Source organism: Prionailurus viverrinus, chromosome C1, assembly GCF_022837055.1.
Source record: "Prionailurus viverrinus isolate Anna chromosome C1, UM_Priviv_1.0, whole genome shotgun sequence".
Taxonomy (NCBI): Eukaryota; Metazoa; Chordata; class Mammalia; order Carnivora; family Felidae; genus Prionailurus; species Prionailurus viverrinus.
Window position 1 is genome coordinate 199,446,770 of NC_062568.1, and position 27,913 is coordinate 199,474,682.

The window sequence follows — 27,913 nt, forward strand, 5'->3', positions numbered from 1 at the left end:
CGCTGGCTGGCTCTGGTTGTCAGGGGCTACCTCACCAGCCCAAACCCCCTGGGGCTGGGTCACAGTACAGCCATCCAAAGGTAGAACTGATGTGGACCCTGCTGGGGGGGGGGGGGGGGCGTTGGCAGCGGGAGTGGGAGTACAGAGAAATGATTCTGCTCTAAGGCAATAGCCCTGAAGTGACTGACAATCCAGGTGCCCCCCCCGCCCCCCTTTAGAAGCAAGCTTGACGGACAGACATGAATACCAAATTATTTAGGGAGCAAGTTACTTCGTATGAACTTCTCTATTCCTGAGGCAGAGGCTTAGTCACGAATGTGGGGGCTGCCCTCCCCCATCTGGGAGTGGGATGTGACTGTTCAGTGCCTTGAAAATGACAGATTTCTGACTCCTGGAAGGGAGAGGGCGGCCCTGACGGAAGAGAAAAAAGGGAGGACCCTCGGAAAGTCGGGCCTGGTGTTCCCAGCTTACAATCTCCTGCCCAGGAAGTGGTCTTGTCAAAAGGGATAAAAGGGATGGGAGGAAGCTGTCCTTTGGGGGTTCTTTTCACTGGCACCACAGCACTGATTTTATACCGAATGTGAGTGGGACTCATTATACAGCCATTTCCACCAGGGACTGCCACCAGAACCCACGGTCCCCTGGTCTCTAGTGGGAGGCGTGGTCTCACATTTGACCGGCAAGAAAAGGGGTTTGCTGATAGGGTGTTCAGGCTTGCAGCACCAGAGGCACATGTTTAAGAAGACCTGGTGACTGGCCCAGGCTTAGGACCAAGCTTAGCTCTACAAGAGATGGGTTTTGTTGCACAAATCATCCATGTGGACAAGGTATCAGGAATGTTCTCAAAGCACTTTAACATTCCTTTGCACAGCATTCATCACGTGGTATAAACAGCAAGTTTCTTGACCCATGTGCACAGATGCTTCAGTGTCTTAAATCATAAGTCAGCTTTCTCTTTGTTCCAGCCAGCACCACCTGGGTAGCCAGCTCTCCTTACTGTGTGGACTTGAAACAAATAAAATGCATTTCTTCGGATTGTCTAGTACAGACTTTTCCTTTGAAAGGCAAGGTCTTTGTCCAGTTTGCCTGTCTTGGTTTGCCAACCATACCTTCAGCTGGTGCTGAATGGTGAACCAGACAGAGATCTTGTCCTTCCCAGCAGGGGTGGGGTGGGGCGGGGGGAGTCGCTCAGGGTGTCCTGAAGGGGTAGGGTAGGTAGCTTTATTCAAATCATGTCTCCGGTTAAAACCTTCAGTGGGTATATCCCACAGAAAAATGACAGCCCGTTATTCTGGCTGGAGGGACTTGTACAGAGCCAGCGGATATGGTCCTGGCACCCTCTCCAGCCAAAAGATTTTGTCTCCCAAAAATGGTTTTGTTTTGTGTGTTTTTAAAAATATTTTTTTATGCTTATTTTTGAGAGAGTGCGAGTGGGTTAGGGGCAGAGAGAGGGAGACACAGAATGCGAAGCAGGCTCCAGGCTCTGAGCTGTCAGCACAGAGTCTGACGCGGGGCTCGAATTCACCAACCCTGAGATCATGACCAGAGCCGAAGTCCAGTGCTCAACGGACTGAGACACCCAGGCGCCCCTTTTTTTGTGTTTTTAAGCTGGGTCTTAGAAAAAACTAGGGCAGCATTAGAAGGAAGCTTTGCTCTGTCGGAGGCCGTAACAGGCTTTGGGAGGCCCTCTCCTGAGTCAGTAGAGGGATGTGGATAGAAGGCCGCAAGGTCCTTGTCCCCTTTCTCAGTAGGTCTCTACCCCCCGCATAAGGCCCCGCCTCCTGTATCTCTCTCGAGGCGGAGTCAAGCCTGGCCTCCTTGCCCTAGCTGGGCAACCTCGGATAAGTTGCTTAACCTCTCTGAACTGGGCGGTGGGGATCAGAGGAGAGAGCGGACTTGAAGCCCTGGTAAGAAGCGGGCAGACGCTCCAGCAAAGCGGGCCGCCCGGACCCGCCTGCAGCTAGGAGACGCTCCTGCAACGAGGCGCCGCGAACGCGGGGATGTCTCGGGAGCCCGCGGCTGTGACGCCACGGGTGTTGCCCGGCAACCGCGAACGCCGCGGCTGAGCGCGTGCCAGAGGGCGGCCGGGGCGGCTCCGGGGCTCGGGTCCTGTGGCGGCGCCTGCAGCGCGGATCCCCCACTTCCCTCTCCCCGGGCCGGGCCTCAGGGACGGACGAACCCTGGCGCGGGAGGCGGCGGCGGCCCGGCTCCGGTCCTGCGACCCCCGCACCGCGCCCCTCCTTCTCTCAGGGTGCCCCCCGAGGAGTCCCGGCCCCCCGCCGCGGCCCCGCCCCTGCCGCGAGGCCCCGCCCCCCGCGACCGGCGCTGGCCCCGCCCCCCGGCCCGGGCCGTCGAGCGTCCCAGCCGTGCGGCTCACGTCGCGCTGCGCCGGGGGGCGCCCAGCCGCGGCGCCATGGCCTCGGAGTCGGTGAAGGTGGTGGTGCGCTGCCGCCCCATGAATCAGCGGGAGCGGGAGCTGAACTGCCAGCCGGTGGTGACGGTGGACTCCGCGCGCGGCCAGTGCTTCATCCAGAACCCGGGCGCGGCCGACGAGCCCCCCAAGCAGTTCACCTTCGACGGCGCCTACCACATGGACCACTTCACCGAGCAGATCTACAACGAGATCGCCTACCCGCTGGTGGAGGTGAGGGCGCCCGGGAGGCCGCCTCCGAGGACCGGCCAGGCAGGGCTGGGGGCCGCCCCAGGGGTACTGAGCGGATGGCACTGTACCCAGAGCTGGGCGGGAACTAGCTTCCGGAGGAGCGTGGGTGGGCACCAACAGGTTGGGCTGAAGTCTTTTGTCTAGGCAGGACACGGCTGGGACCCACCTCCAGCCCCCACGCCCGGGTCTCCACCGTCTGCAACGCCAAAGCTCGTCCTCACCTCCACCCCTTCCAGTCCCCTGCCCACAAGAGCTCCAGTCCCCAAGACCCTCCACCCCCCAGCCCTCCACCCCCCAGCCCTCCACCGTCATCTGAGAACTTGAGGCCTTCTCTCAATGCTTTAGCCGCTGCCCCCAGCCACCGCCACCTCCTCCTGCTCCCAGGCCATGGCCTCTGCTTCCTCCCCTCAGCATTCAGAATCCCCTGTCATCCTCCCTCAGTCAAGCCTGCGGGGGGGGGGGGGGGGGGGGGGGTCGAGGAGACCGCCGCTTCCCTCCTGCCTTAGTCTTGGAGGAATGGAACCCCATTACCTTTGGTCTAACCTACCATTTTCTCCAGCAACAGTTTGTGACCCTTAATAGGGCTTTTGCTTTCCAGAGCACTCACACTAGGTAGCTGGCACATTTGGGACATGGGGAGACTGAGGCCCAGAGGAGGGAAACTTGCCCAGGCTCCCAGGGTGGGTTTCTAGCAGAGGAGTGGCTGAAACTCTGCCTCATGCCTTCTGGCCAAGGGCTCTTCCTTTCTACCAACGCCTCCCCACCTGTTCACTGCTCAGCGGATCACTAGTTTAAGTGAGATGTCACAGATTGTCCCACGAAAAATGGAAGTTTGGGAAATGCTGTGTCCGGCCTCCCTGGTGTGAAGCTTCACAAGGCACATTATGACACCTGAGCTCTGGGGAGTCTTGCAGCAAAGGAACTGGTTTGACTTACTGAACCCAGCGTTTCCCAAATGCATTTTAGGACCCTTTTTGCTTTCACTGGCAGGCCAGTCACCATCCTCCAGAGCACCTCCTTTGGTGGCCCCATCTCTTCTGTGAAGGCTCAGTCAAAGCCCTTGGCAGGGTTGAAGAACTCCCCGGTGGTCAGGGCCTGATGGAGGTGATGCCCCGGGGGACGAGGGCAGCTCTCCCCAGGTTGCGTTCCCAAACTCTGGGATGGCCAGGCTGTCCTGCTGTCCTGTACTCCCAGGCTAGAAGGGACCTGAGGGGTTGTCTGGTCCACCCCACCTCCCCACTGGGTCCCTGAATGACCAGCCAGTGGCAAGAGCTCACTCTTCCCCAAACAGCCCCTTTCCCCTTTGCCGCTTGGCTCCTAGGAGACCATTCTGCACGGTGAGCCAGAGTCAGCTTCCCTGAAGCTTTCAGCCATCTGCCCTGGCTCCGTTCCTGAGGCCCACGACCACCTCTGCTCCCTTGTCCAAGATTGGCCCCTTAGAGATCTGAGGAGTCTAAGATTGAGTCCTTCTTGGCCTTGCTCATGGGCCCCTGCCTCATCTTGGAAGTAATCCCCTGAGGAAGCCCCCCTTGTCAGGGTCCCCAGGAAGCCCCAGCCTGGAGTGAGGGATGCTAAGGACACAGTGGCTCTATCAGATTTCTCCTGTAGCTCTCCCTACTGTCCTGAGTTCCCCCACTACTTGGGATTCTCTGCCAGGACCTGCCCCTGGACATCACGCAGAGCTTCAGGCTCAACACGACATACATTCATTTTCATTCATCCATCCATTCAGCTGGCAAATAGGATCTCCATGCCAGGCTCATCCTTGGTTTGGGGAGCACAGCCCTAAAGAAGACCTGGGCTCTGCCCTCAGTGAGGCCACGGTCAGGGAAAGGAACAGCTAAGCTAATAGCTACGGTCCAAGGTGATGAGTGGGACGAGAAGCCTGGGGGACTTTGGCAACATAGAGAACCTGGGCTTGGAGGGCATGGGAAAGGAGGGGGAAGGCTGGGAGGGCTTCCTGGAAGTGGTGAGATCTAAATTGAGACCTGAAGGATGAGAAGAGTAGGTCAGGCAAGAAGGTGGTGGAAAGGGCCTTCCAGGTGGAGCCCAGCATTTGATTCTCACAAGACTCTGGATGCATGTAGAGCTGGTGTCCTCATTCCTGGTGGGGAAACTGAGGCTGGGAGTATCACAAAATGAGGGTTTTTTTTTTTTTAAGTTTTTAAAATTTATTTTGATAGAATGAGTACGGGGGGAGAGGCAGAGAGAGAGAGGGAGAGAATCCCAAGCAGGCTCCACTCTGTCAACTCGGAGCCTAACTCAGAGCTTGATCTCATGAACTGTGAGATCGTGACCTGAGCCAAGATCCAGAGTCAGATGCTTAACCTACTGGGCCACCCAGGCTCCCCAAGGGGCTATTTTGATACCCACACAGTACCTGGTCCCCGTGCTGCATTTTGCTGCCTTCCATTAAATGAGCAGTGCGCACAGCAGAGGCAAAGCCCACCTCAGGGGGCTCTGAGCCAGGAGCACTGCACCATTAGGGGCTGTGTGCCCCGCGGGGCTCTGACCCAGGTCCCGAGCTCTCCCAGGGCTTCTGTTTCCTCCACGGGGCCTCCTGCCCAGGCCCTGGCCTTTGGGTCCTATTGCACAGCCTTCCTGTTCTCTTCTTTCCTGCTTCTCCTGCACTTAAATCTAGTCCCTATTCCTGATCTTCTCTGTCACTGGGTGACCTCTTTGGCTCTCCTGGGTGCTGTCCACCCCAGACCCACCCCTTCTGCCCATTCACATTCTCGCCGGAGCTACTCCCCTCCACGTGTGTCTGGCCCGCTGCCTGGTCTGTGGGCTCTTTCCCAGCCGGTGGCTTTGCCATCTGCCCCTTCTTCCCACTTAACACCCATGGCCTTTGAGTCACCTCTAATGAGCCGCCCCCAACCCACCCACAGGCCAGGTACCACGGCTTCTACCACGACCAGATAGCAATACAGTAAAAGCCACAGCATTTGGTCCCTCGATGGGACATTCAGCAGTGTTTGGGGGAAGGGGTGGAAGGGGAACATGAGGCAACTTAGGACAGACGTTTTTTTTTTATTTCAATTGCAACAGTTCTGGGTTTAATGTGACGTAGGAAAAATGCTTAGCGCATCCAGCCTGTAATGCAGTTTCATAGGGATTCTTGTTGAGCATGTGAGCAAGTGAGAAGGAGTCAGTTAGCAGTTGGTTTCCTGAGAGTCAACTTGTAAGTAGCAGAACAGGGTGACGTGCAGAAGCCTGGGTGGAAAGACAGAGCGGCCGACATGCAGGACCCGTTCTCAGTGCAAGCCCATCCCTTGTGGATCTGGAGGTGACCCTAGATGGGTGAAACCTTTTTGAAATCTTATGTTTTGCCTTAAGAATGTATGTAAAATTGTTTTCTTTTAATTCTTTTATTGTTTCTTTTTGAGAGAGACAGAGCGCAAGCCAGGGAGGGGCAGAGAGAGAGGGAGACATGGAATCCGAAGCAGCCTCCAGGCTTTGAGCTGTCAGCACAGGGCCGATACGGGGCTCAAACCCACGAACCGCGAACCGTGAGATCGTGACCTGAGCTGAAGTCGGACACTTAACTGACTGAGCCACCCAGGCACCCCTGAAATTGTTTTCTACTTCGCTCCAGAACAGTGCTGTTCTGTAGACCTCCTGCAGTGGTGGAAATATTCTGTTTCCAGGCTGTCCAAGTAGGTACCGCTGGCCGTATGTGGCAAGTAAGCACTTGAAATGAGGCTACTGCTACTGAGGAAACTGAATTTTACTTTTGTTTAAAGTCCAGTTAAATTTAACTAACTCAGTGGCTAGTGGCCCCACATTGGACGGCACTCTTGAGCAATGATTTCCAAAACACACATAATGTGGGCCACATACATCATTTGAGTTTTCCAGTAGCCACATTTTTTTTTTAACGTTTATTTATTTTTGAGACAGAGAGAGAGAGAGAGAGAGAGAGAGCATGAACGGGGGAGGGGCAGAGAGAGAGGGAGACACAGAGTCGGAAACAGGCTCCAGGCTCTGAGCCATCAGCCCAGAGCCCGATGCGGGGCTCGAACCCACGGACCGCGAGATCATGACCTGAGCCGAAGTCGGCCGCCCAACCGACTGAGCCACCCAGGCGTCCCTTCTTTTACTTTTTAAAATGTGGCTACTAGGGGCGCCTGGGTGGCTCAGTCGGTTAGGCGTCCGACTCTTGATTTCGGCTCAAGTCATGATCCCAGGGTCGCGGGAACAAGCCCTGTGGCAGGCTCTGCGTTGAGTGTGGAGCCTGCTTGGGACTCTCTCTCCCTGTCTCTCTGCCCCTCCTCTGCTCAAGCTTGTGCACTCACTCGCTCTCTCTCTCTCTCAAAATAAAAAAATAAGTAAAAGTAAAAAGTGAAAGGAAACAAATGAAGCTAGTTTTAATAAGAGATTTTTATTGAACCCAGTATATCCGGAACATTATTTCAAGAAAACATACTGGTAATGTGTGGTCATTCTTTGATATCAGTGACAGATAGCTGACATTCTTCCGTCATGCCAAGTCTTTGAAATCAGATGTGTGTCTTACATCGTATCATGTTGCGGATGCTAAAGTGTCAACAGTTCAAACGAAATGGAACAAAAAATAAGGTTCTGTTTAATGGAAAAATATTTTATATTGCTTCTGTGAAATGTAAATTAACTAAAATCAAATCAAATAAATTCAGTTCCTCAGTCGTACTGGGCCCATTGCTAGTGCGGCTGGTGGCCACCCTACCGGACAGCGAAGCGATACATGTTTTTGTGTAGAATCTCTTCCCCGGGCTTGGGTGACGCTGATACTCTGGGCCCCGCACCATGTGGACCCTGCATGTGTCCCCAGCTCCGAGGAGCCCAGCGGTGGCTCCTGGCCGGGCGGTGGGTCTGCCATTGCCTCTGCCCCACCACAGGAGGCTGGTCCCTGTGTGCAGCCCCCTGGAGCTCGGCGGAGGTGCAGGAACCCACACAGCGGTCAGGGTTTCCTTGGACAGACGAAAGGGGCTCATCTGGTTCCGCCCAGAAGAATGAGGCCTGGCCGTCAGAGAAGCTGTGAATCATGATTTCTGGTTCCTTCACCAGCAGTCCCTGGGGATCCCGAGCCCCACGTTGGCCCACAGGATGGGTCTTTGCGGCGTCACTGGGTGTGGATGCCAGGCGGGCCCTCGGGGCCTGGGAGCAGCTCTCTGGGCCCACGTTCTGACACAGAATTCCCCTGCCCCGTGCTGAGTTCTAGAATCGGTGACCTCATGAGCTCTGTGAGGGCAGGGACTGGGGTTCCGCCTCGATCACCGCCGTGTCTCCAGCCGGAGCGCCGTGGAATGAACAGACGCGTCAGTGAGCGAAGACCGATTTCAGGGTTGCCGCCGCTTTGCTTCCTTTCTTCCGTCCCCCTTGCCCCGGCTCCACCTGCTCTCAGACTCTCACCTCTCCGCACCCCCTCAGCCTGGAATGCCTTCCTCTTCCTCCGCTTGCCTGGTGTGAGGGTCGCTTGTACAGGTCCGCCTCCGCCACGTTTCAGGCAGACATTCAGTGAGCGCCCCTGTACGCGAGCCCTCCGTGTGCCAGTGCAGGAAGTAGTTCGCGTGTAAACCTCACTACAGGCTTAGGAGGAGGTGCTGTTCTGATCCTGAGGGGGGAACTGAGGCTCAGTGTGCCTGGGTAAGACCAGCTCCCCCGGCACAGTCAGGAAAAGGGTGAGGCCAGATTTGAACCCCTGAAAGAGAGGCCAGGCTCCACCGCACAAGCCCTTAACTCCACACGCGGACAGTGTCCCCCACCAGGAGGTGGACCCCTAGAGGACAGAACTGTGACTTACTTATCTCTGTACCGCACGGCCAGCCCAGTGCCATCCTGGGAGGGGCCCTGAGTCTGTGAGTTAGGAGACGGCCGAGTCCAGCTGGGCTCGGCCGGCTGAGCACCGGGCTTTGGTTCTCCCACGCAGGGTGTCACTGAGGGCTACAATGGCACCATCTTCGCCTATGGCCAGACGGGCAGCGGGAAGTCCTTCACCATGCAGGGCCTGCCGGACCCGTCCTCGCAGAGAGGCATCATCCCCAGGGCCTTCGAGCACGTTTTTGAGAGCGTCCAGGTATGGGCCCCCTGGAGGGAAGGGGCAGGTCTGGGGGCTCTTGAGACATTACCGTGAATGGACCGGGAGGACTTCAGAGCCTGCCGGGACTCGACACAGGTAGGCGGAGGCAGGCTGTGGTTTCTGGAAAGGGGATGGGAGAAGAACTTCACGCTGAGAAAATTCTACGTGCCAGGGCCGTGGTTTCCTCCTGCCATTTCTGGATCGTAATGTATCATTTGATCCAGAGCACTCGTCCGAGAAGCCGTTGTAACCATCAGAGCCTCCCTTTTTATTCGGCAGTTGCTACAGACCAAGTCTTGTGCAAAGCCCTTTGCATAATTATCTCAGGGAACCCCCACCCTGGCCCAGGAGATCGTTATCATCCCATCGTCGAGATAGGGAAGCCCAGACGTGTAGCCCCTATGTGCTGGGCCAAGACCGCTTATCCCAGTGTCCAGGCTGCAGGGGAGAATTGCCCTGGTGGCCTCTCATGGCTGTGAGCAGAGACTCCTGCATCTGGGAAACGGCAGAGCAGGGACTGCGCCCCTAGTTGGCTGTAGAGGGATCAGACCGTGGCCAGTGCTTGGTCCTGACCTGTGGCCCTGCCAGGCAGGGTAGGGGGCTCCCCTCCCCTTGACATCGCCTCTCCTGCCACGAGGTGCTTTCGAGATGTCCTGGCTGCAGAGGGCTTAGGTTGCAGGGGCAGGGCTGGCAGCAAGTGCTCAGGCGTCTTTGCTGTCCCTGTCCACTCCCCGCAGTGTGCAGAGAATACCAAGTTCCTGGTCCGGGCCTCCTACCTGGAGATCTACAATGAAGATGTCCGTGACCTGCTGGGGGCCGAGAGCAAGCAGAAACTGGAGGTGGGTGCAGATGCGGCTTGGGCGGGGAGGGGCTGACGGAGGGGGAAGGCTGGCATCAGGCCGTGCTCCCTCAGAAATACAGGGGAGGTGTTCTGAGGGCACAGGCGCTGGTTCGGACTAGAGCAGGGACTTTTGAACTTGAATTTTGGAGGGATCTCTGAATCCGTGTTGTAGGGGAGTGGCTAATGGGCCTACCCCCGACCACACATGGCGGGGGCTGCACCTCACCTGGGAGAATCCCACCTGTGTCTGGTGAAATAGACGAAGTCTTTGTGATAGATTTCATTTGGAAAACTGGGTTCCACTTCTGAAAAAGTTACTGTGAAAATCTGTAAGCGCCCTTCAAGCTAAAAAAACCCAACATAATGATCATCATTTATTGAGCACTGTTCACTGACTGCTTTGGGCACGTGATCTTATGTAATAGTCACAGTCATCTTGTCAGGTAGCTGTTATTATCCCCAATCTGCCAGTGTGGGAAGGGACGCTTAGCTTAGTGAGCTTGCCCGAGTTTGTGGCCCAAGCTGGATCTGAACCCAGGTCTGTCTGACTTCAAGGACCTGAATCTCAAACATCCCATTTCACGGCTGTTGGTGGCCTGAGATTCTGGGACTCTGTTCCCTTTCGAGAGGGTTCTGGTGTGGGGGCACCCCAGGACCCAAGACATGACCTTACAAAGTAGTTGTGGGGATTGAAGAGGGTGGTGAGGACGAGCTGCTCACAGGGCGCAGGAGCACGGAAGGCCGTCAATGGGTGAGCGCTTTCATGCCATCGGGATTCCAGGAAATGCGACCCGGGGCTCTGCAAAGGGGAGCCCTCTAAGGAGTCAAGGACCACCCGCAACAGAAGACCCCGGGGCTGGCTCAGTTGGTCACTGAGAATCACACACGTTTTGTGACTTTCCCCTTCTTCTAGAAGGCTGGAGTCAGAAGGAAAGAGCATCATCTCCCAGCAAGGTGCAGCAGCATTAGATGCTTTGAGAGGAGGTCTATAAAGAATGGCAGAACTTGGCTGACCCTTTGGGGAGCTCAGCGAGGTCAGGTGACCTACCAGGACTGAACAGCCAGTTGGTGACAAGGCTGGACCCAGGTCTAGGCCCAGGTCTAGGCCTTGGTCTGAGGCCTTGGTCGTGTGTCCTATCTGGGGCTCTTTAAATGCTGGGTAGGCAGGTCAGGTCCAAGGAGGAGAGGCCCACTGGGGGAGGCTGAGCCAGTTCTGTGGCCAGAATGCTCCTGGCTGCCCCTTATCTGACCAGGCAACCAGTGGACATCCCAGGGGGCCCACGACCTGCATTGGGAGTGAGCTCACCTCCTTCAGGGTCGGAATGCCCTGGCTGAGAGAGCCTAGGTTGCTGGGGAGATTCTATTTATGGGTAAAACCAGTCTGAGGGAGACAAGGTGATTTGCCTGAGGCTAGGAAGCCAGAGTCAGGGTTGGACCTTTTGGGTGACAAAGTGCTGAAGTCTTCCCAGGGCATGCTCCTGGACAGCTACGGGACGGGGGTGGGGGTGGGAGAGGCAGAACTAGGTGCTGCGATGTCTCCCACAGCCCTCCTGCCCCACGTGACCTCTAGATCGGACAGGACGTCAGAATCACCTGGTTCCCCCCACCCCTTCCCCATGTGGGGGCCGGGCTGTTTCCCCATTCAACTTCGGCCTCCTGCTTGCCCCCTGACCGCCCCCCACTTGCCCTGGGCTCATCTGGGGTGGGGGGAGGTTGTGAGTTCCCCTCTGACCAGCGACCACTCTGTGATCCAAGTGAACAAGTCAGACATCAGAGAGTAGCAGTCTTGAAAAATTTGTTTGTCCCGGCCGTATGGTGGAAAAATCCTTAAAAATTTGATCTGGGAAGACCCATAGAGAGCTTCTAGTCAGGCCTTTCCTGGTACAGATGAGGACAGTGCGTCCCAGGGAGGAGAAGGGACTTGACCAAGGCCACACAGCTAATCACTAGTAACGGCATTGGTACCAGAACTTGTGAGGGGCTTTCCCCGAGTATTTTGGGGGGTCAGCAATCTGGAAAACCTCTAGGGCAGTAAGAAGCCAGTAGTGGAGTTCTAGTCAAGGGAGGCACATCCACCGAGTGATTCATTCATTCAGCGAAGACGGGAAAACCTCCTGGTGCCAGCTGCCAGGCCACATGCTACAGCGGGTCCACAGGGGTGTGACCTCCCTTCCTTCCAGTCCCCATCCTGACTGGGACCTGGCCTGGCCCCTCCTTCTCAGCTCCTGACCAGCACAGCGGTGCTTGGCCTTTCTATGCCGGAACCTCCAGCCGCCCACCTGGAGTCTTTCTACTGTCTTCTTTATCCTGGAGCTGGAGTGCCTGAGTCACAGCTCAGCCCCCGACAGGGGAATGGGGAGAGGAGGGAGGCACAGGGCATTGCTCCCATGTGTCAGAGTCAAAAGGCCAACCTGGGGGATCAGGGTCCCCTGCCAACCTGCGCTGGGACACCAGGGGGCCCTCCTCCCCTCCTCCAACACTAGAGACCCTACAATGGCCTCGGTTACCCAGTCCCTGAGGGCTGGCAGCCATGCTCTTGCCCCATCTGGGCCCCACGCCTCAGGCTTGGTGAGTCAGGCTGCCCGGGGTGGGGGGCAGGGGCCGCCAGTGACAGCTGCACTCTGAGACGCTCCCCACGGGGGCACTGGGGGGTGTGGAGTCGCCGCCTCCTGGAGAAGGTGCTGAAGGTGCTCCTGTCAACCTCAGAACAGCCTTAGGAGGAGAGCCGTGCTGTTCTGATCCTTTGTTGCAGAGGAGGAAACTGAGGCTCCACGTACCTAGTAAGACCAGCCCCTGGGCACACAAGTCAGGAAAGGGTGAGACTGCTTTTGATTCCAGGAGGCCAGGCCCCACAGCACAAGCTCTGAGCCCCAGGGCCTGAGAGTTTTGGTAATTAGAGGTTAGATCAGCCAGGGCGAGGAGGGATTTGGGGGAGCAGTTTCGCTCCCTCTGCCCCGACCCCCACTGCCCATACTGGGCAGGGGAGTGAGGCCTCAGCGCCTCTCAGTGCACTGGGGAGCAGTGTCAGGAGCCCCTCCTCCGTGCTGGTGGCATCCCAGCCGTTGCCATGGTGACCAGGCTCAGGGCGGCGTGGCCGGGAGGAGTAGTTCCCTCGGGCACTCAGAGCCTCCCTGGAAGAGCAGGGCTGAGGCTGAGGGGAGGCAAGACTGTGGGGGATCTCCAGGTGGGGGAGCAAGCTTTCCAGGGCCTGAAAATAGGGCCGAGGCACCTTGACACGAGGGCTTGCCCCACCCCTGCACCCATCCCCCACCCCCCCACTCCTCTTACCTGCTCCTGAGAGACGGCCCCCACCCGCCCCCACCCCCTGGTGCTGTGCTGGCGGGCTCCCCTCCACGGACCCACCTCCATCCTTTTCTGAGTCCTCATAAAGGTCTTGCAGAAGTAGGATTCGGTATCATTTGGCAGATGAGGAAACAGGGGCAGAGAGAGGCAAATTGACTTCTCCAGCCAGCCAGTAGCAGGGTCAGGTCTCTACCCCAGGTCTGCCCGACCAAGGAGCAGACTGCTTCTCCCGGGGGCCAGGAGCGGCCGCTCGGCCAGTGGGCCTGCCGTGTGCAGGCAGCTTCGGGGTCCTGGGAGCAGGTGGCCGTCCACACCCGTGTGTCCTTGCGGTGGTACTGTGAGACGCTGGGGCGGCAGTTCTGGCCGGCTTCAAGCCACCCTCTGCAGGGTGTCCTGCTTCTGTCCTTGGTGCTCCATCCTCACCCCCAGCCTCTAGGTCAAGGTCATCATTTCAAGCTTCAGTTACCGCAGGACGCTGCAGCCTCTCTCCATAGACTGCCTCTAGAATCTTCTTTTGCCTGTGACCCCACTGCTGCCCTGGTGCTAACAGCTGTGTGATCTTCAACAAATCATTTAACAATTCTGTGCCTCAGTTGTGTTTCCGACCCGTGAAGCCCAGTCCTTCATTCTGGGTCTGGCTGTTTCTCCACACGTAAGCAGATAGGGCAGGCCTGTGCGCCCCCCAAGCCCCCACGCAGCAGGGGCCTGACCCCCCACCCCGGGGACCGTGAAGCTGGAGCCCAGCACCTGAGCCTCCGTGGCTCAGACCAGCAGACAGATGACTCTGCTCTTTGCCAGACTAGTTTTATTTCCTCACACTTGACAAATGTTTCATCTCACAGCTCTGTGTCAGCAACAGAATAACTTGGCTGCCTGGAGAGGAAGCAGGGAGCAATCAGATAAATTAATTTACTCGCTGCCATCACGCTGAGGGCTGGGGGCCCGCTTGAGCCATGGGCCAGTGGGAGTTCTTGGCAGCAAATGGCCCCTCCCCGGCCACGATCCAAGGTCTGGAAACGTTCCCGTGTCCTCGGAGCCACAGCAGAGAGGCGATCAGAAGACGTGTTGACAGGGCACAAGAGAAGATTTCAGAGCCCTTGGGTGATGACAGGGTCAGCCCCTGGGAGCTGAAGCTCCCAGTCTGGAAACCTCCTTCATAATAATAGCACTAAAGCAGCAGTGAGGCCGGCTGCTGGTATTTACGGAGCACTGGCCATGTGCCGGGCGCTGCGCCAAACGTTGTTTGGACCTTATTTGACTGAAACCTCACCACAACCCTGAAAGATGGGCCTCTCATACCCATTTTACAGATGTGGAAACTGAGGCCTAGAGAGGTTAAGTCACTGGCCCAAGGTCCCACAACAGGTAAGAGGTGGGGTGAGTCTGAGGCTGGTTCCACCTGGAACAAAGGCCCTGCCCGTTGCAGGGAATTTGAGGTGCCAACCGGCACCGCAGGAGGGCAGAGGTGGCCCGAACTGGGCCCTTCCCTGGATTCCTTGGGGATCCCCGGTCTCACCCGGCTCTGACCCGTCCCTTTGCCCCACAGCTGAAGGAGCACCCGGAGAAGGGGGTGTACGTGAAGGGGCTCTCCATGCACACGGTGCACAACATGGCCCAGTGTGAGCGCATCATGGAGGCGGGCTGGAAGAACCGCTCGGTGGGCTACACGCTGATGAACAAGGACTCCTCGCGCTCCCACTCCATTTTCACCATCAGCATCGAGATCTACGCTGTGGGTATGCGGGGCCAGGTGGGCACCCAGGGGGTGGGGCCCATCTGAAACTGGGAGAAGACTCTCGAACTGCCTCGAGGCAGACCCAAGTGGCCCCTCCCACGTTCGGGCCCATATTTCCAGGAAAAGACAGCATGGACAACAATAACAGTAATACTAGGAGCTCATTCACAGTGAGCACTTACTATGGGCCGCGGGGTTTATGTGCATTAGCTCATTTACTCCTTACAACCCCAGGAGGTGGATACCAACATCGTCCCCATCTTACAGATGAGGAAGCCGAGACCCCACGACTAGAAAGTGTCAGAGCTGGGCATTGATCCCAGGGCTCTGTCTCCAGAATGTACCACCCGGACCTTTCGGGTTGTCCTCCTTCTAGACAGTGCTCTCCACTCTTCAGTCATCTCCCTCTTCCTTCTTTCTGGAAGGGTCCCTGGGGAAGGGGAGGGGAAGGGAAGAAACTCCTCTTTGTTTCTGGCCTCCCGTAGCTGCTGACTTCACACACTTCCTTCTGTGTAAACCCCACAACAGTCCTAGACACAGGCAATTTAATTCCCATTGTACAGATGAGAAAACTGAGGCTCCGAGAGGTGCAGCGGGTTGCTTGTGCAGAGTTCTGCAACCAGTAAGCAGTACAGCTGGGATTTGAACCTCGTTCTCTGTGACATCTGGGTTTTTCCCATTGGCACTGCAGCTGCCTCCATGTCTGAGGTTCATCATGAATAGAACTCTGGAGAGCACTGCAGCAGGATGCAGCCTAGGCCCAGCTGGGAACACAATTCTGGAGAGATCCCTGACCCAAGGTCAAAGCCAGGGTACCTCCTACCACATCACCCAGACTGTGTGGTGACCTGGCTCCGGGTCAACTTGCTTGTGTTTGCTGGGTCTGAGTCTCCCCGGGGTGCTGATATGGGGAGGGTGGGGTCAGTGAGGTCACAGCCTCATGTGATGAGGGGGACAAGGGTGGACAGGGACTAGGACAGGGGAGGACAGAGTGAGTGCCTCTTGGGCTTTGCAGGAGGTTTTGAAGGATGAGGCAGGCTGCCTGGATGAGGCAGGCTTTCTCTGGAAACAGGCTTTTGAACGAATTTAAAAGGTGCTTATCATTTCCATTATAAAATAAGTTCAATCAAGATAACTTAGAGATTAGAGAAAGGTGGGGAAAATTACCCAGAAACCCAACTGCCTATTAGATTTGAGCATATTGGGTTTTTTTGGTCCTTTTTTTTTCCCTATGAACATTATAAACACAATCGAAATCTCATACTGTAAATAGTTTCTCCTCTGCGTTTCATTCCCCGTGCCTCACTGAGCATCATTACCGCCATGTCTTTGTGACCATGGGTCCCTCCTGAGGGACAGTGCATCAGTAATGGTCCTGTCTAACCAAATCCTTACAGGGTGGTAAAGTTGTTTCTAGTTTTGTGGTGCTGTAAATAATGCCACAATGCACATCTTTGTGCACAGAGCCTTTTCCGCATTTAGAGTCATTTCCTTGGATTGTATATCCTGGCATAGACCTCCTGGGGCAAAGCATATAAACCTGTTTAGGGCTTCTGGTTCATTCTGCCAAGAGCTTTCTCTTTCTCTCTTTCTTTCTTTCGTTCTTTCTTTCTTTTAAGAGCACAAGCAGGAGAGGGGCAGAGAGGCTGATAGCGTAGAGCCTGATGTGGGGCTCGATCTCAGGAACCGAGAGATCATGACCTGAGCCCAGATCAACAGTCAGATGCTTAACCGACTGAGCCGCCCAGGCGCCCCCAGCCAAGAGCTTTCCAAAAGCACGGTTCCAAGTCCCTCCTTCCTGCTGCTACTTTAAAAAAAAAAAAAAAGCCTCAAACTTCAAGCCCCTCACATATCCAAGCCCCTACTGGGTACCAGCCAGATTTTCTGTTTCTTTACTTCAGGTTGCTGTGCACATGGGCAGATCTAGGCCAGTTCTGGTTTCAACCAGCAGGAGAGTAAGGAGGAAGCCCCTGCCCCTCCGCCTGCCTTCCCCCTCCCATCTCATTGGAAACTGAGTCAAGCGATTTCCCCCAAGTTTCATAGCTACTAAGAGATAGAATCAAGATTGGACCCCCAGGATCTGTGCGTTCAATACCTGTGCTCTAAGCCCCTGCTACCAGCCAGGACCCAACTCCAGTCACCCTCAGCACCTGGGTCTGCCTTGCCCTCACGGCCTCAGTCACTGCAGAATTGGGCTTGTTCTCAGGAGGAATGAACCCCTCCCAACAACCAGCCCCAGTGAGGAGTTGTTGTCAGTCTCATTTTGTTGATGTGAAAATTAAGGATCAGAGAGGTGCATGACTCTGCCAAGGTCACACAGCAAGGAGGACGCAGGGGTAGATTGGGAACCAGGTCCGAGAGCCTCCAAAGCCAATGTCTTTTGCATTGAAAGATACAATCACGTTCCCCCACCTTTTGCCCAGTCATGCCCCCTGCCCCCACCTTTGGCCTCACAGGAAATCTGGAGGAGCTATTAGCACTGAAAGAAGCCTTGCTGCACTCAGAGAATAGTCTGGACCTCCCAGCCCCTGCTCCCCAAGTCAGGCAGCCCTGTATTCTGATCTTGGATCCACCGCTTAGCAGCAGTGTGACCTAGGGCAAGTTAAATGCCCTTTCTGAGCCTCAGTTTCCTCATCTGGAAGATGGGGACAGTAATTGTGCCTCTTTCATGGGACTCCTATGTGCTAACGCGAGACCCTCGGCAGGTGAGAGCGCTCAGTGCCTGGTGGCTAAGTGCCCTCCCCCTCTGCCCGGTCCGTCCGCAGACGAGCGGGGCAAGGACCACCTCCGGGCAGGCAAGCTGAACCTGGTGGACCTGGCGGGCAGCGAGCGGCAGTCCAAGACGGGTGCCACGGGGGAGCGGCTCAAGGAGGCCACCAAGATCAACCTGTCGCTGTCGGCGCTGGGCAACGTCATCTCGGCCTTGGTGGACGGGCGCTGTAAACACATCCCCTACCGGGACTCGAAGCTGACTCGGCTGCTGCAGGACTCGCTGGGGGGCAACACGAAGACGCTGATGGTGGCCTGCCTGTCACCTGCAGACAACAACTACGACGAGACGCTCAGCACGCTGCGCTACGCCAACCGGGCCAAGAACATCAGGAACAAGCCACGCATCAACGAGGACCCCAAGGATGCCCTCCTGCGCGAGTACCAGCAGGAGATCAAGAAGCTCAAGGCGATTCTGGCCCAGCAGATGAGCCCCGACAACCTGTCAGGTGCGCAGCTGGGGGAGGAGGGGCAGGAAGGGCCCGGACTGAGGAGAAAGGCTCCCTCCCTTTGTCTTCTGCCTCCGGCTTCCCATCTGAGAGACGCGGAAGCAGGGCCCCATCTCCTCTCCACTTCCTGCCAGCATAGCTTTTTGAAAAAAAATTTTTTTAATGTTTATTTATTTTTGAGGGAGAGAGACAGACAGAGTGTGAGCAGGGGAGGGGCAGAGCGAGAGAGGGAGACACAGAATCAGAAGGAGGCTCCAGGCTCTGAGCTGTCAGCACAGAGCCCGACGCAGGGCTCGAACCCATGAACCGTGAGATCATGACCTGAACCAAAGTTGGAGGTTTAAGCGACTGAGCCACCCAGGCACCCCACATAGCTTTTGAACAGTTAGAGAGAGCCCTGGTGTGACGGCCGGACGGTGTCTGCTCACTGACGGACTCGGGAAGAGGTCCGTCTGGCCTGTTCTGTCAGCTGAAGGCTCTGTTACCTGCTCCCGCCTCCAGGCTGCACATCCACCATCCCACCTGTCTCCCGCCTGTCTCTGTGGCAGCATCGTGATGCTGTGCTGCTTAGCAGCCGGGTGACTCACTCCCCCATGTCCCACCCCCTCTCCCACTTAGGCACCTTGTGATTGCAGCTCTCACACCCAGGTGTTTGGCTGTCATCTGGCAAGTAGAAATCTGTACCTGCAGCACAGGCCTTGCGGGGTCCTTGCAAACTCCAGGGTTTTGTTTACCCGAGGATCCCTTGGGGAAGGGAGCACAAAAGAGCCTGAGTCCATCTGTTCATTCATCATCTCCCCACCCACCTTCCTTCTGTCCATCCATTCTACATACCCGTTCATCCACTCATCCATCCACTCATCCATCTAACCATCCATCCGTCCATATACCTACCCAGCCAGCCACTCATCCATCCACCCATCTACCCATCCGCTCATCTATTCATCCATCTATCCATCCATCCATCCATCCACCCACCCACCCAGCCATCTACCCATCCACTTACCTATCTACCCATTTGTCCATCCATCCATCCATTTACTCATTCATCTACCTACCCTTCCATCTACCTACCCACCCTCCCACCCCACTCCATTATTTATCCATCTACCCACTTAACCATCTACTCAGCAACCGTCCGTTTAATCCGCCCATCCATCAACGCATTCTGTCTACCTGTCCCATCCATCCTACCATCCATACACCCACCCGCTGGTTCATTCCATGCTGTCATCCATTCTTTTTATCTGTGCTTCCACTCATCCCCCCACCCATCCATTCAAAGCTCACTGAGCACCCTCCTGTGTGTGGACCTGTGCCTCGGCAGTTCCCATCAGCCGCGGCCCTCAGCCCTGTGGTTCCTGGCCTGTTTCTGTCTTCAGCCAAACTTGAAACACCCGTGTCTTTCCCCAGCCCCGTTGCTCTTCCTTGCACCTAGCGTGGGCAGGCCCTGAGCCCCGACACAATGAGCCTGCCCTCGTCGTCCTCCTGTCCTCCTAGTTGTTCAGTCGGGGGATCCTGCCTCAGGCAGGCCTCCGGTGTCAGCTCACTTAGCCAACCCCCTCCCTCCTCCTTTTTATTTTTAATGTTTGTTTTATTTTTGAGAGAGGAGGAGGGGTAGAGCGGTGGGGGGAGAGAAAATCCTAAGCGGGCTGTACGCGGAGCCCAACGTGGGGCTCTAACTCACGAACCACAAGATATGACCTGAGCCGAAGTCAGATGCTCAACCACCTGAGTCACCCAGACGCCCCATCCCCTCCCTCCTCCTTGATGCCCTGTGACCGGTGCCCCTCCTCCCTCTACTGCTGCTTGTCACTGCTCCCCTCTCCCTACCGCCCTGCAGGCTCACTAGGGTCGGTCCTCCATTGTCACCTCTCTCCATGCTCATTCCCAAGGTGGCTTTAAATGCCACCTCTGTGCCCCTGGCCCTTCAACTTGGCCATGGGACTTGTGTTGAGGTCTTAATTCATAAAGGAGACTGAGTGGGAGCTCGGAGAGGCCGGTGTTACTCATGATGGAGAGACGGGAACACCACATGGGGCCACAGGGGGAGGCACTGGTGTTGGTCAGGAGCCAGGGAGGAGCAAGGGGATCCAGTGCAGAGCTGGATTTGGAGCCGTCACTGGCGTTTCTGTGGGGAAGGCAGGGCGGGAGCAGCCGCGTAGTGGCTCGTTTGAATAGTTCCGGGACGCCCAGTGGCTCAGTTAAGTGTCCAACTTCAGCTCAGGTCATGGTCTTGCATTCATGAGTTTGAGCCCCGCGTCGGACTCTGTGCCTCCCTCTCTCTCTGCCCCTCCTCAGCTCGCACTTTGTCTCTCAAAAATAAACATTAAAAAATTATAAAAAATTGAATAATTCCCGTGGGTTGGGGCTCAGGGGCAGTCCCTGCTCATCTAGTCCTGGCCCTCAGGGGTTTAGGGCAGGGGGAGCCCGGCTGGGACTGCGAAATAGAAGGGGGGTGTGGTGTGGACTTGGCGGTGCTTGGTTGGCACGTGAAAGGTGGGCTAATAACGACTGGCAGGTTGTTGACTCTAGGAATTAGCTGGCCCCGCGAGGGGCCGTCTCTCCCTGGCTGGCAAGTCCCCCACGATGTCAAATATCACAAAGTACAGAATATGTAAAAAAACCAAAAAACCAAAACACAACCAATTGCTACACAGTGGCCTCTGCATTCCGGACTTGGATAGCTAGCTGTTTAGTGTCATCACTCAGGTGATGACAACACTCCCCTTCCGAGTGTTCAAGCCAGAAACCCTGGGGTCGCCCTTTGGTTTCTCGTTTTCGCTCCAACCTGCATCCGATCCAGCAGTAGAGCTGGTTTCTACCTTTAAGATGTGTCTAGAATCTGTCAACTGCTGTCCCCTGAGTCGCTAACGTCTCCTACCCGAATTACTGCAAAGCACACCCACACCCCGGCAGGTATCCCGGAGTCTGCCCTTATGCCCCTCCGTGCATCCCCACACAGCAGCCTGGGAGGTCCTGTTCAAACGCAAGTCCTTTTATTGCCCTGCGCAAACCCTCGGCGGCCCGTTTACCCGAGTCAAAGCCAAAGCCCTCAGCGCAGCTTCCAGCGACCCCACGATCCACCCCGTTCCCTCTTGACCTCCTCATCACCCATTCTCTCCCTTCCTTGCTCCACTCCAGCCACACTGGCTTCCTGGCCGTTTCTGGAACAGTCCAGGCTCTCGTCCGCCACAGGACCTTTGCACTCACTGCTCCCTTCTGTCTGGAAAGCTCTTCCCCAAGATCTCTGCCTTCTTCTCTCTACCGCTTCCTTCAGGTCACTGCCTTTGCCTTACCTTGTCTGAGCGGTCCTCCCGAGCACGCTGTTTAAATTGTAACCCTTCCCCTTGGATCTTACTCCTGAGCACCCTCCCTGCTTTCTTTCTCTTTCTAGAGCGCATCCCCTTGTACCGTGCTGGCATTTTGCTTATTTATTTTATGTGCCTTCTGTCTCCAATTGAAAACCCAATGTGGGTGTGGAGTTCTGTCTGTTTTGTTCAATGCCGTTTCCCCAGTGCCTAGAACATGCAGGTGCTTAAGAAATACTTGTTGAATGACTGAGTAAATTAGCATTTTGTGTAGAGACGTGCCTCAAATAAAGTCAATACTGTGAAGTCTGTTTCGAATAAGCATTTAGTTGTCTACTTACGGATTTCTGCTTAGTTCCTGCAAACTGTGTGCACCTTGGTCCCAGCCCTCGTTTTCCATCTGTCTCCCAGCCCTGCTGTCCAGTCAGGTACCCCTAAACCCTGTCCAGATTGAGGAGAAGCTGGTGCCCCCATCTGTGATCCAGCCTGACACAGAGGCCGAGAAGCAGCTGATTCGGGAGGTGAGCCACTGGGCAGCTGGGAGAATGGCTGGCAGGTGGGGCCATCTTGGAGCTCCGAAGGCTGAGGCTCAGAGAGGTGCCATGACTTGTCCGAGGTCATGTCGCTAAGGAGAGTCAGGGCTGCGATGTCAGCTCGGGGCCTGACTCCAGAGTGCAGTCCATTCCAGGTCAGGGCCTGTACGGGGAGAGCAGGGAGGGGGGTGGGGGTGTCTGCAGGAGTCTCTCCTCAGTACCCCAGGAGGAGGTGACTCTGGGTTGCTGGGAGTGGAGAAGGCCTTCCAGGTGGTGGCAATGGGCTGTCCCCAGGTGCGCGGTATGGGGAGGCCAGAGTGGAAGGGAGTTGGGCCCCTCTGCAGATGCCAATGAGCCAGGGGCCGAGAGCTGGGCAGTCCAGGTGGGCAGTGGGGAGCCCCCAGGCACTCATTTGACCAGTGGATATGTGGGGAGCTGGCCTCTCCAAAAAAGCTGTCACCTAGGGGCACCTGGGTCATGCTCCCACATGTGTGCCTTCCAGCATCTCTGGGAACCAGCAGGGCAGGTAATAATAATCCACTGACTTACAGGTGTCGAGCTGATCCCTAGAGGGGGACTTATACAGCCAGACCCGGCAAAGCTTCCTAACTTCCTGTTTAGGCTCTGTCCTGACTGTAGGCCCTGCTGGTTTCCGGAGATTCCTGCCAGTTGAGGGCCCCATTCAGAGACCTCAGCTGGGGATGGGACATTGGCTCTTTCCCGGTGGAGGCCAGGCAGGGACAGCTCTTCAGGGACGGGGGTCTGGACGCCTCTGCCTCTCGGCTGTAACCTCAGTTGGGATCAGCCCTGGGGCCCCTGGGAGCCCCAGCAGGGCTGTGGGGGCCTGGGGCCCAGCCTCTGGGGGGCAGATCGGGTAAGGCCTGGGAGTCTGAGTCCTGTGGGCTAGAGGACTGGGAGAAATCCACCCGAGTCCCCAAGGGCCGCCCATGGCAGGCAGAGGCTTTTACTCCTCGGGGAGAGGCTCAGTTGTGACCCCCGACGGACTTTGTCCTGGCCCCTGTGAAGGTTCTGGTTGCTCAGGGCTCATTGCCCTTCCTCTGCTGGCCTGGAGGCTCCTGGTGGGGATGTCAGGTCATCTCTGGAGTTCCGGGCCCAGCTCCTGGGGTGGTGCGGGTGGCTGGCCTCCTCCTCGTGGTATAACCCAGCGGACGCTACATCAGAGCACTGTCGCCTGAGGCCACCACCAAGGTTTTTTTCAGGCTCTGGTGTGTCTTCTGTGAGCCCCGCTTGGAGGAAGGGCTGAGGGTGTCTGTCTTCCCTCTCTCCTTCCTGCCCATTTCACTTATGACTCGTATTTATTGAGCACCTACTGTGTGCCTGCAACTGTGCTTTTCTTTCCATTCCAGAGCTAGTCAGGATGTTCAAGATAAGGGGGGTGGCCCCTGTGTGGGGCGGCGAGGGTACCGGGCTGGGGATGGGCCCAGCCACGAGCTGGAGATGTGACTCTGTGGGCTCAGTCTCCCGGCTGCACCAGGAAAGCGGGCGGGGGCGGGGCGGGGTTTGGACCAGAAGAGTCCCAGCGCCCGACCAGCTTGTACCTTCTGCAAGTGCAGTTCTCGGTGGGCTCTGTGACCTCTCTAAGCCTGTGTCCTTGCCTCTAGAAACGGTGCAACAGCAGCTTTCCTGCTGCTGTGAGAGGGGGAGCCGAGGGGCGTCTTCTCGCCATTGGGCTGTGGAACAGGCACGAGGCAGGATTTGGGGGGCTGGGTTTGCCCTCCAGCCCCCTACCCAATCATCAGCAGGCATTGAGCCCCTGCCGGTGCCGGGCCCTGTAGCTGGAGGTGTGCGTGGGGCCACGGAAAAACGTACCGAGTCCTGGAGTTCTGAGTGCTGGAGGGAACAGGGCATATGTTCTGTGACTGCAGAGGCCTCACACCGAGAGAGAAGTCTGCGGTGCAGGACGGAGGTGGGGATTGAAAGAGCAAAGTCCCCGAGTGGGCGGCTTGGCTTCGGATGGACGCGCCATCTGGAGATGACAGGAAGCTGTGGGCTGGGAAGCGAGGGCATGCTTCCGTGTTCTCAAGAGAGGAAGGGGTGGAGGGCTGCCGTGGTCAGAGAGCGGAAGGACCCAGAGGGGCACCAGGCCACCTCAGCGGTCCTCTGTGGTTCGGGGTCACACATTTACAACTGGGACTAGAAGTTGGTACTGCCGTATGTGTGCCTATGCGTGCCTGCACGTGCACACGTGTGCTCGTGCATGTAGACGTGTGTGCGTGCATGTGCGCGTGTGTGTAGGCATGGGTGTGTGGGCGTGTGCACGCGTGTGCATGCATACACCTGCATCTCCAGCCAGGGGTTACCGGTGTGTAGGTGTGACCAGGCTGGGGCCTGGGTTTCACTGGGGCCAGGGCCGCGCTGGGAGGGAGCCATGGAGGGGACTCGGCGAGGGAGCCAGGGGTGCTTGCCGAGGGCCGAGTCTCGCGTGGGGCCTGGGGGGAAGCTGGGGGCAAGGGCTGGGGACACTGAGAAAGCGGACGGGGTGTAGGAGGTCTCCTCGTGGCCACCCCGCCAGAGAGCTGCGTGGTTCTGGGCAGGCCGTGGAACCTCCCTGGGCCTCCAGAACCCTGTGTGCTACCCTGAGGCTCAGACGCGTCTCAGATGTGGCATAGAACACGCAGTCACGGTTTAATGATCCTCTGTCCCCTTCTGTCCCTCCTCCCCGAGAGCCCACGTCATAGTGTCTGTACTGTTGTAGAATTCTGTGCTTGTTCTGTGATTCTGGAAGGGTCCTGGCCAGATGGGCACGGCACAGGAGCTCGCTCTCCCCTAGTGGCTCCGTGACACCCAAGGCCATGTACTGTCATTAGCTCATAACCCCCAGCCCTGCCTGTGGGAGACGTGTATCAGCAGCTGAGTAGTCTGGTTACTGGCCAGCAATCTGCTCGATGCACTTGCTGGTTCAAGGGTTAGCCACCGAGCCCCTCCTCTGTGCTAGGCGCTGAGGGGAGAGTGCTTGCTGTGTGGCAGGGGAGCTGGACGATAAACCTGTACTCGACTAAATGGAGAGAACCACGGGAAGCTCATGACCCATGCCAAGAAGAAATCAGTGAAGTGACAGAGAGGGTGGTCAGGGAGGGCCTCTGGGAGGAGGTGTTACTGAGTTGAAGTCTGAAGGAACAGCTTGCTGGGGGTGGGGGAGCAAGGGCAAAGGCCCTGAGGCAGGAAGGATGTGGGGCTGGGGCTGTCTAGGAATGGACAGTGGCCCGTGTGCCCAATGTGGCAAAAATGAGGTCTAGTCAAGGGGCAGATGGCCCAGATCACTGGGGACTGGGGTCAAATGGAGAAACTTTTGTCCTCTAACATAGGAAGCCGTTGAAACCTGGCCTAACAGACGGGAATGAGGGTGCCATGTGGAGAAAGTTTTGGGGCAGGGGCAAGAGTGGAGGAGGGGGATGGGCTGGGAGGCTCTTTGGACCAGAGCTGACGGTGACAGCAAAGATGGAGGGAGAAGCAGAGAAATAAAAATGTATTTCGTGCTCGATAGCTTGAGAGCTATTTGGCTAAAACGTATTTATTGACCTGCACAGGCCTTCATGATATATTGCTTTGTGGAAAGATAGATTACAGCCAAATCTTAGATAATTAGCCTGTTAAAAATGGAGAGTGAAGTTCAGAAGGGTTTTCACCAGCCAGTAATCACCCCAGGGTCGTGTAGGCCATTTTAACTCCGTTCTTATGGCTTATCGGTATTTCCTGGGCTGTTTGAATGACAGAAACACGGAAGGCTGCGTTTCGACCCCCTGATGTGACGCGGCACCCCCCCCCCCCCATATTGCCTCCCACTCCCAGGAGTACGAGGAGCGCCTGGCCCAGCTGAGGGCCGACTACGAGGCGGAGCAGGAGTCCAGGGCCCGGCTGGAGGAGGACATCACTGCCATGCGCAACTCGTATGACGTGAAGCTGTCCGCGCTGGAGGAAAACCTGCGAAAGGAGACAGGTGGGTGGCCAGCTGGCTCCCCTCCCCATTTTACTAACTGACATTTGTAGAGCACTTTCTACACACTGGGCTCAGTGCTGGGTACTCCTCACCACAGCCCAGCCAGGTAGGAACCACAATTAGCCTCGCTTTATAGGTGAGGAAACTGAGGCACAGAGAGGGTAAGTAAATTGTCCGTGGTTACACAGCTGGTAAAGTGGCGTCAGGATTGGAACCCAGGCAGTGTTCTCACCCACGCAGCGTTGCATCTGTGACGCCTCGGCCTCAGGCTCGGTTGACTTATCACCCGTGTTTCACGGGTGAGTTCCTTCCCCCGGTTTCTGTATTTTTCTAGTCTTCTCTCCCTTTTGAGCCTATCTGTTATCCAAGCAAACACACCCCAAAATAAGGGCTCCGTGACTAGTGAGAACTTGCGCCTTGCTAAAGATTTTCGTTGTCTTTTTGACATTCTAGAATGTTCCACCCTACCACTATCATTCAAATACCTGTGCCACCAGGCAACTCAGACCTCCTAGGACGCCCCCAAATACTGTAAAATCCTTCTTGTATTGATGACAATATTGGCCAATCGTGGGGACCATTTATGGGGCATTACTGGGTGCCAGGTGCCCCCTCAGTGAGTTAGGATGCACTGAATCCTCACGTTGCCAGGGTGCAAACTGAGGCTTGGGGAGCATCAGGACACAGCGACAGAGGAGCGGGTGGGTGTAGTGCCCATGGGCTGGGAGCCCTGAGGAGGCCTCTGTGACTGCAGTCTCGTGCAGGCTGGCAGACCCAGAGGAGAGGGGAAGGGCAGGTTCTAGCATTTTCTGTCCTTCAGAGCGCTCCTCCAGTCCGCTTTGAACATTAGGCTTCTGAATGATTTTATTTGCTCTACCCTTCATCCACAGTGTTCACTGAACTCCCACGGGTCTAGTGTATCCTGTGGACGAGGGCCCTGAGCCGGGTGCCCCTGCAGGGGCCCCTCGGGGTCTCGTGTGTGAAGTCGGCTCGCCGATCAGGAGCTCTCAGCAATAGACCCACAGGGCAGTCACCTTATGTGATAAGAGTGGTTCCAAGGCAGGGTGGTAAGAGCACCTAGTGGCTGGGGAGGTCAGAGAATGGACAGCTCATGGTGCCAGTCAGGGAAGACTTCCTGGAAGAGGTGAAGGAAATGGGGTGTGAGTTCTGATAGAGATGGGAGGCCAGGATTTGGGGGCCCGGGAGGCTCTGTTAAGCCCGTCCCTTAGAGATGGTGTGCGTGGGCCGGCTCCCAGGGGGCCCCTCATCCTACTCTGGAAGAAACTAAAGGGAGGGGCGCCTGGGTGGCGCAGTCGGTTAAGCGTCCGACTTCAGCCAGGTCACGATCTCGCGGTCCGTGAGTTTGAGCCCCGCGTTGGGCTCTGGACTGATGGCTCGGAGCCTGGAGCCTGTTTCCGATTCTGTGTCTCCCTCTCTCTCTGCCCCTCGCCTGTTCATGCTCTGTCTCTCTCTCTGTCCCAAAAATAAATAAACGTTGAAAAAAAAAATTAAAAAAAAAAAGAAACTAAAGGGAGTCTCCATTTGCAGAGGCTGTCCTGAAGGCGGGGGTCCTCAAGGCCCAGGGCATGTCCAGGGCTGAGTTTGCCAACATGTCTGAGGACTCACCCACGTTCCACTACGAGACGGCCGTGAAACCCGAGGTCTACTCCCTGCCGCGCCCTCTGCCCGGCGAGTGCGTCTCCAGGACTGAGGTTTCTCCCAGCTTCGAGGAGCTGCCCGAGGTGGAGACCTCCAAGTCTGACATGTCTCTGGGGTCTGACAAGTCTTTCGCACTCGAAGAAACCTCCGTGTCCAAGGCCTTCCTGGGGCCTCGGGAGCCCTCCGACCTGGAGTTCTTCATGCCCGAGGTGGAGGCCAAGGGCAGATATTCCCCAGACGAGTATCTCAGCCAGGAGGCCGCGGGGCCCCTGCTGCAGGAGGGGTGCGTCCCGGAGGAAGAGGAACCACAGCGGATCGCCCTGGAGCTGTTACCAGGCCTGCACAACCCGTTTGCCGAGGTGGAAGCCAAGCTGGCCAGGCTGTCCTCCGCCGTGGTGGCAGCCGAGGTGCCCCTGGCAGAGGTACCCAAGGTCCCCGCACAGGTAGCTGATGTCACCCAGGCTGCCAGGCAGAAACTCAGTGGGCAGAGCTCAGCTGGGGGCACACAGGTCGCTGGGCACAGGCAGATGTCTAACCTCCGGGGCCCTGGCCCCCCATTGACACCTCTGCAGTGGCTCTGGCTTGGTGGCGGCTCATGGGCACCAGTGTTCAGGGGTCCAGGAAGGGAGAAGCTC

The 27,913-nt window shown here is 56.8% G+C and overlaps 1 protein-coding gene across 4 annotated transcripts in view; it reads left to right on the plus strand.

Annotated features, from left to right (window-relative positions):
* Window positions 1–2,343: 2,343 nt before the first annotated feature.
* Window positions 2,344–27,913, plus strand: part of KIF17 (kinesin family member 17) — a 48,270-nt gene continuing 22,700 nt past the window's right edge. For all 4 annotated transcript variants that reach the window (XR_007154582.1, XM_047869542.1, XM_047869543.1 and 1 more), the window contains exons 1-8: window positions 2,344–2,644; window positions 8,571–8,717; window positions 9,458–9,559; window positions 14,411–14,600; window positions 17,365–17,817; window positions 21,540–21,649; window positions 25,472–25,619; window positions 27,168–27,721. Coding sequence is in view for 3 of the 4 variants with exons in the window: in XM_047869542.1 (XP_047725498.1) it covers window positions 2,414–2,644; window positions 8,571–8,717; window positions 9,458–9,559; window positions 14,411–14,600; window positions 17,365–17,817; window positions 21,540–21,649; window positions 25,472–25,619; window positions 27,168–27,721 (1,935 nt within the window). In the remaining variant the exon portion in view is untranslated. The remainder of the gene's footprint in view (window positions 2,645–8,570; window positions 8,718–9,457; window positions 9,560–14,410; window positions 14,601–17,364; window positions 17,818–21,539; window positions 21,650–25,471; window positions 25,620–27,167; window positions 27,722–27,913) is intronic.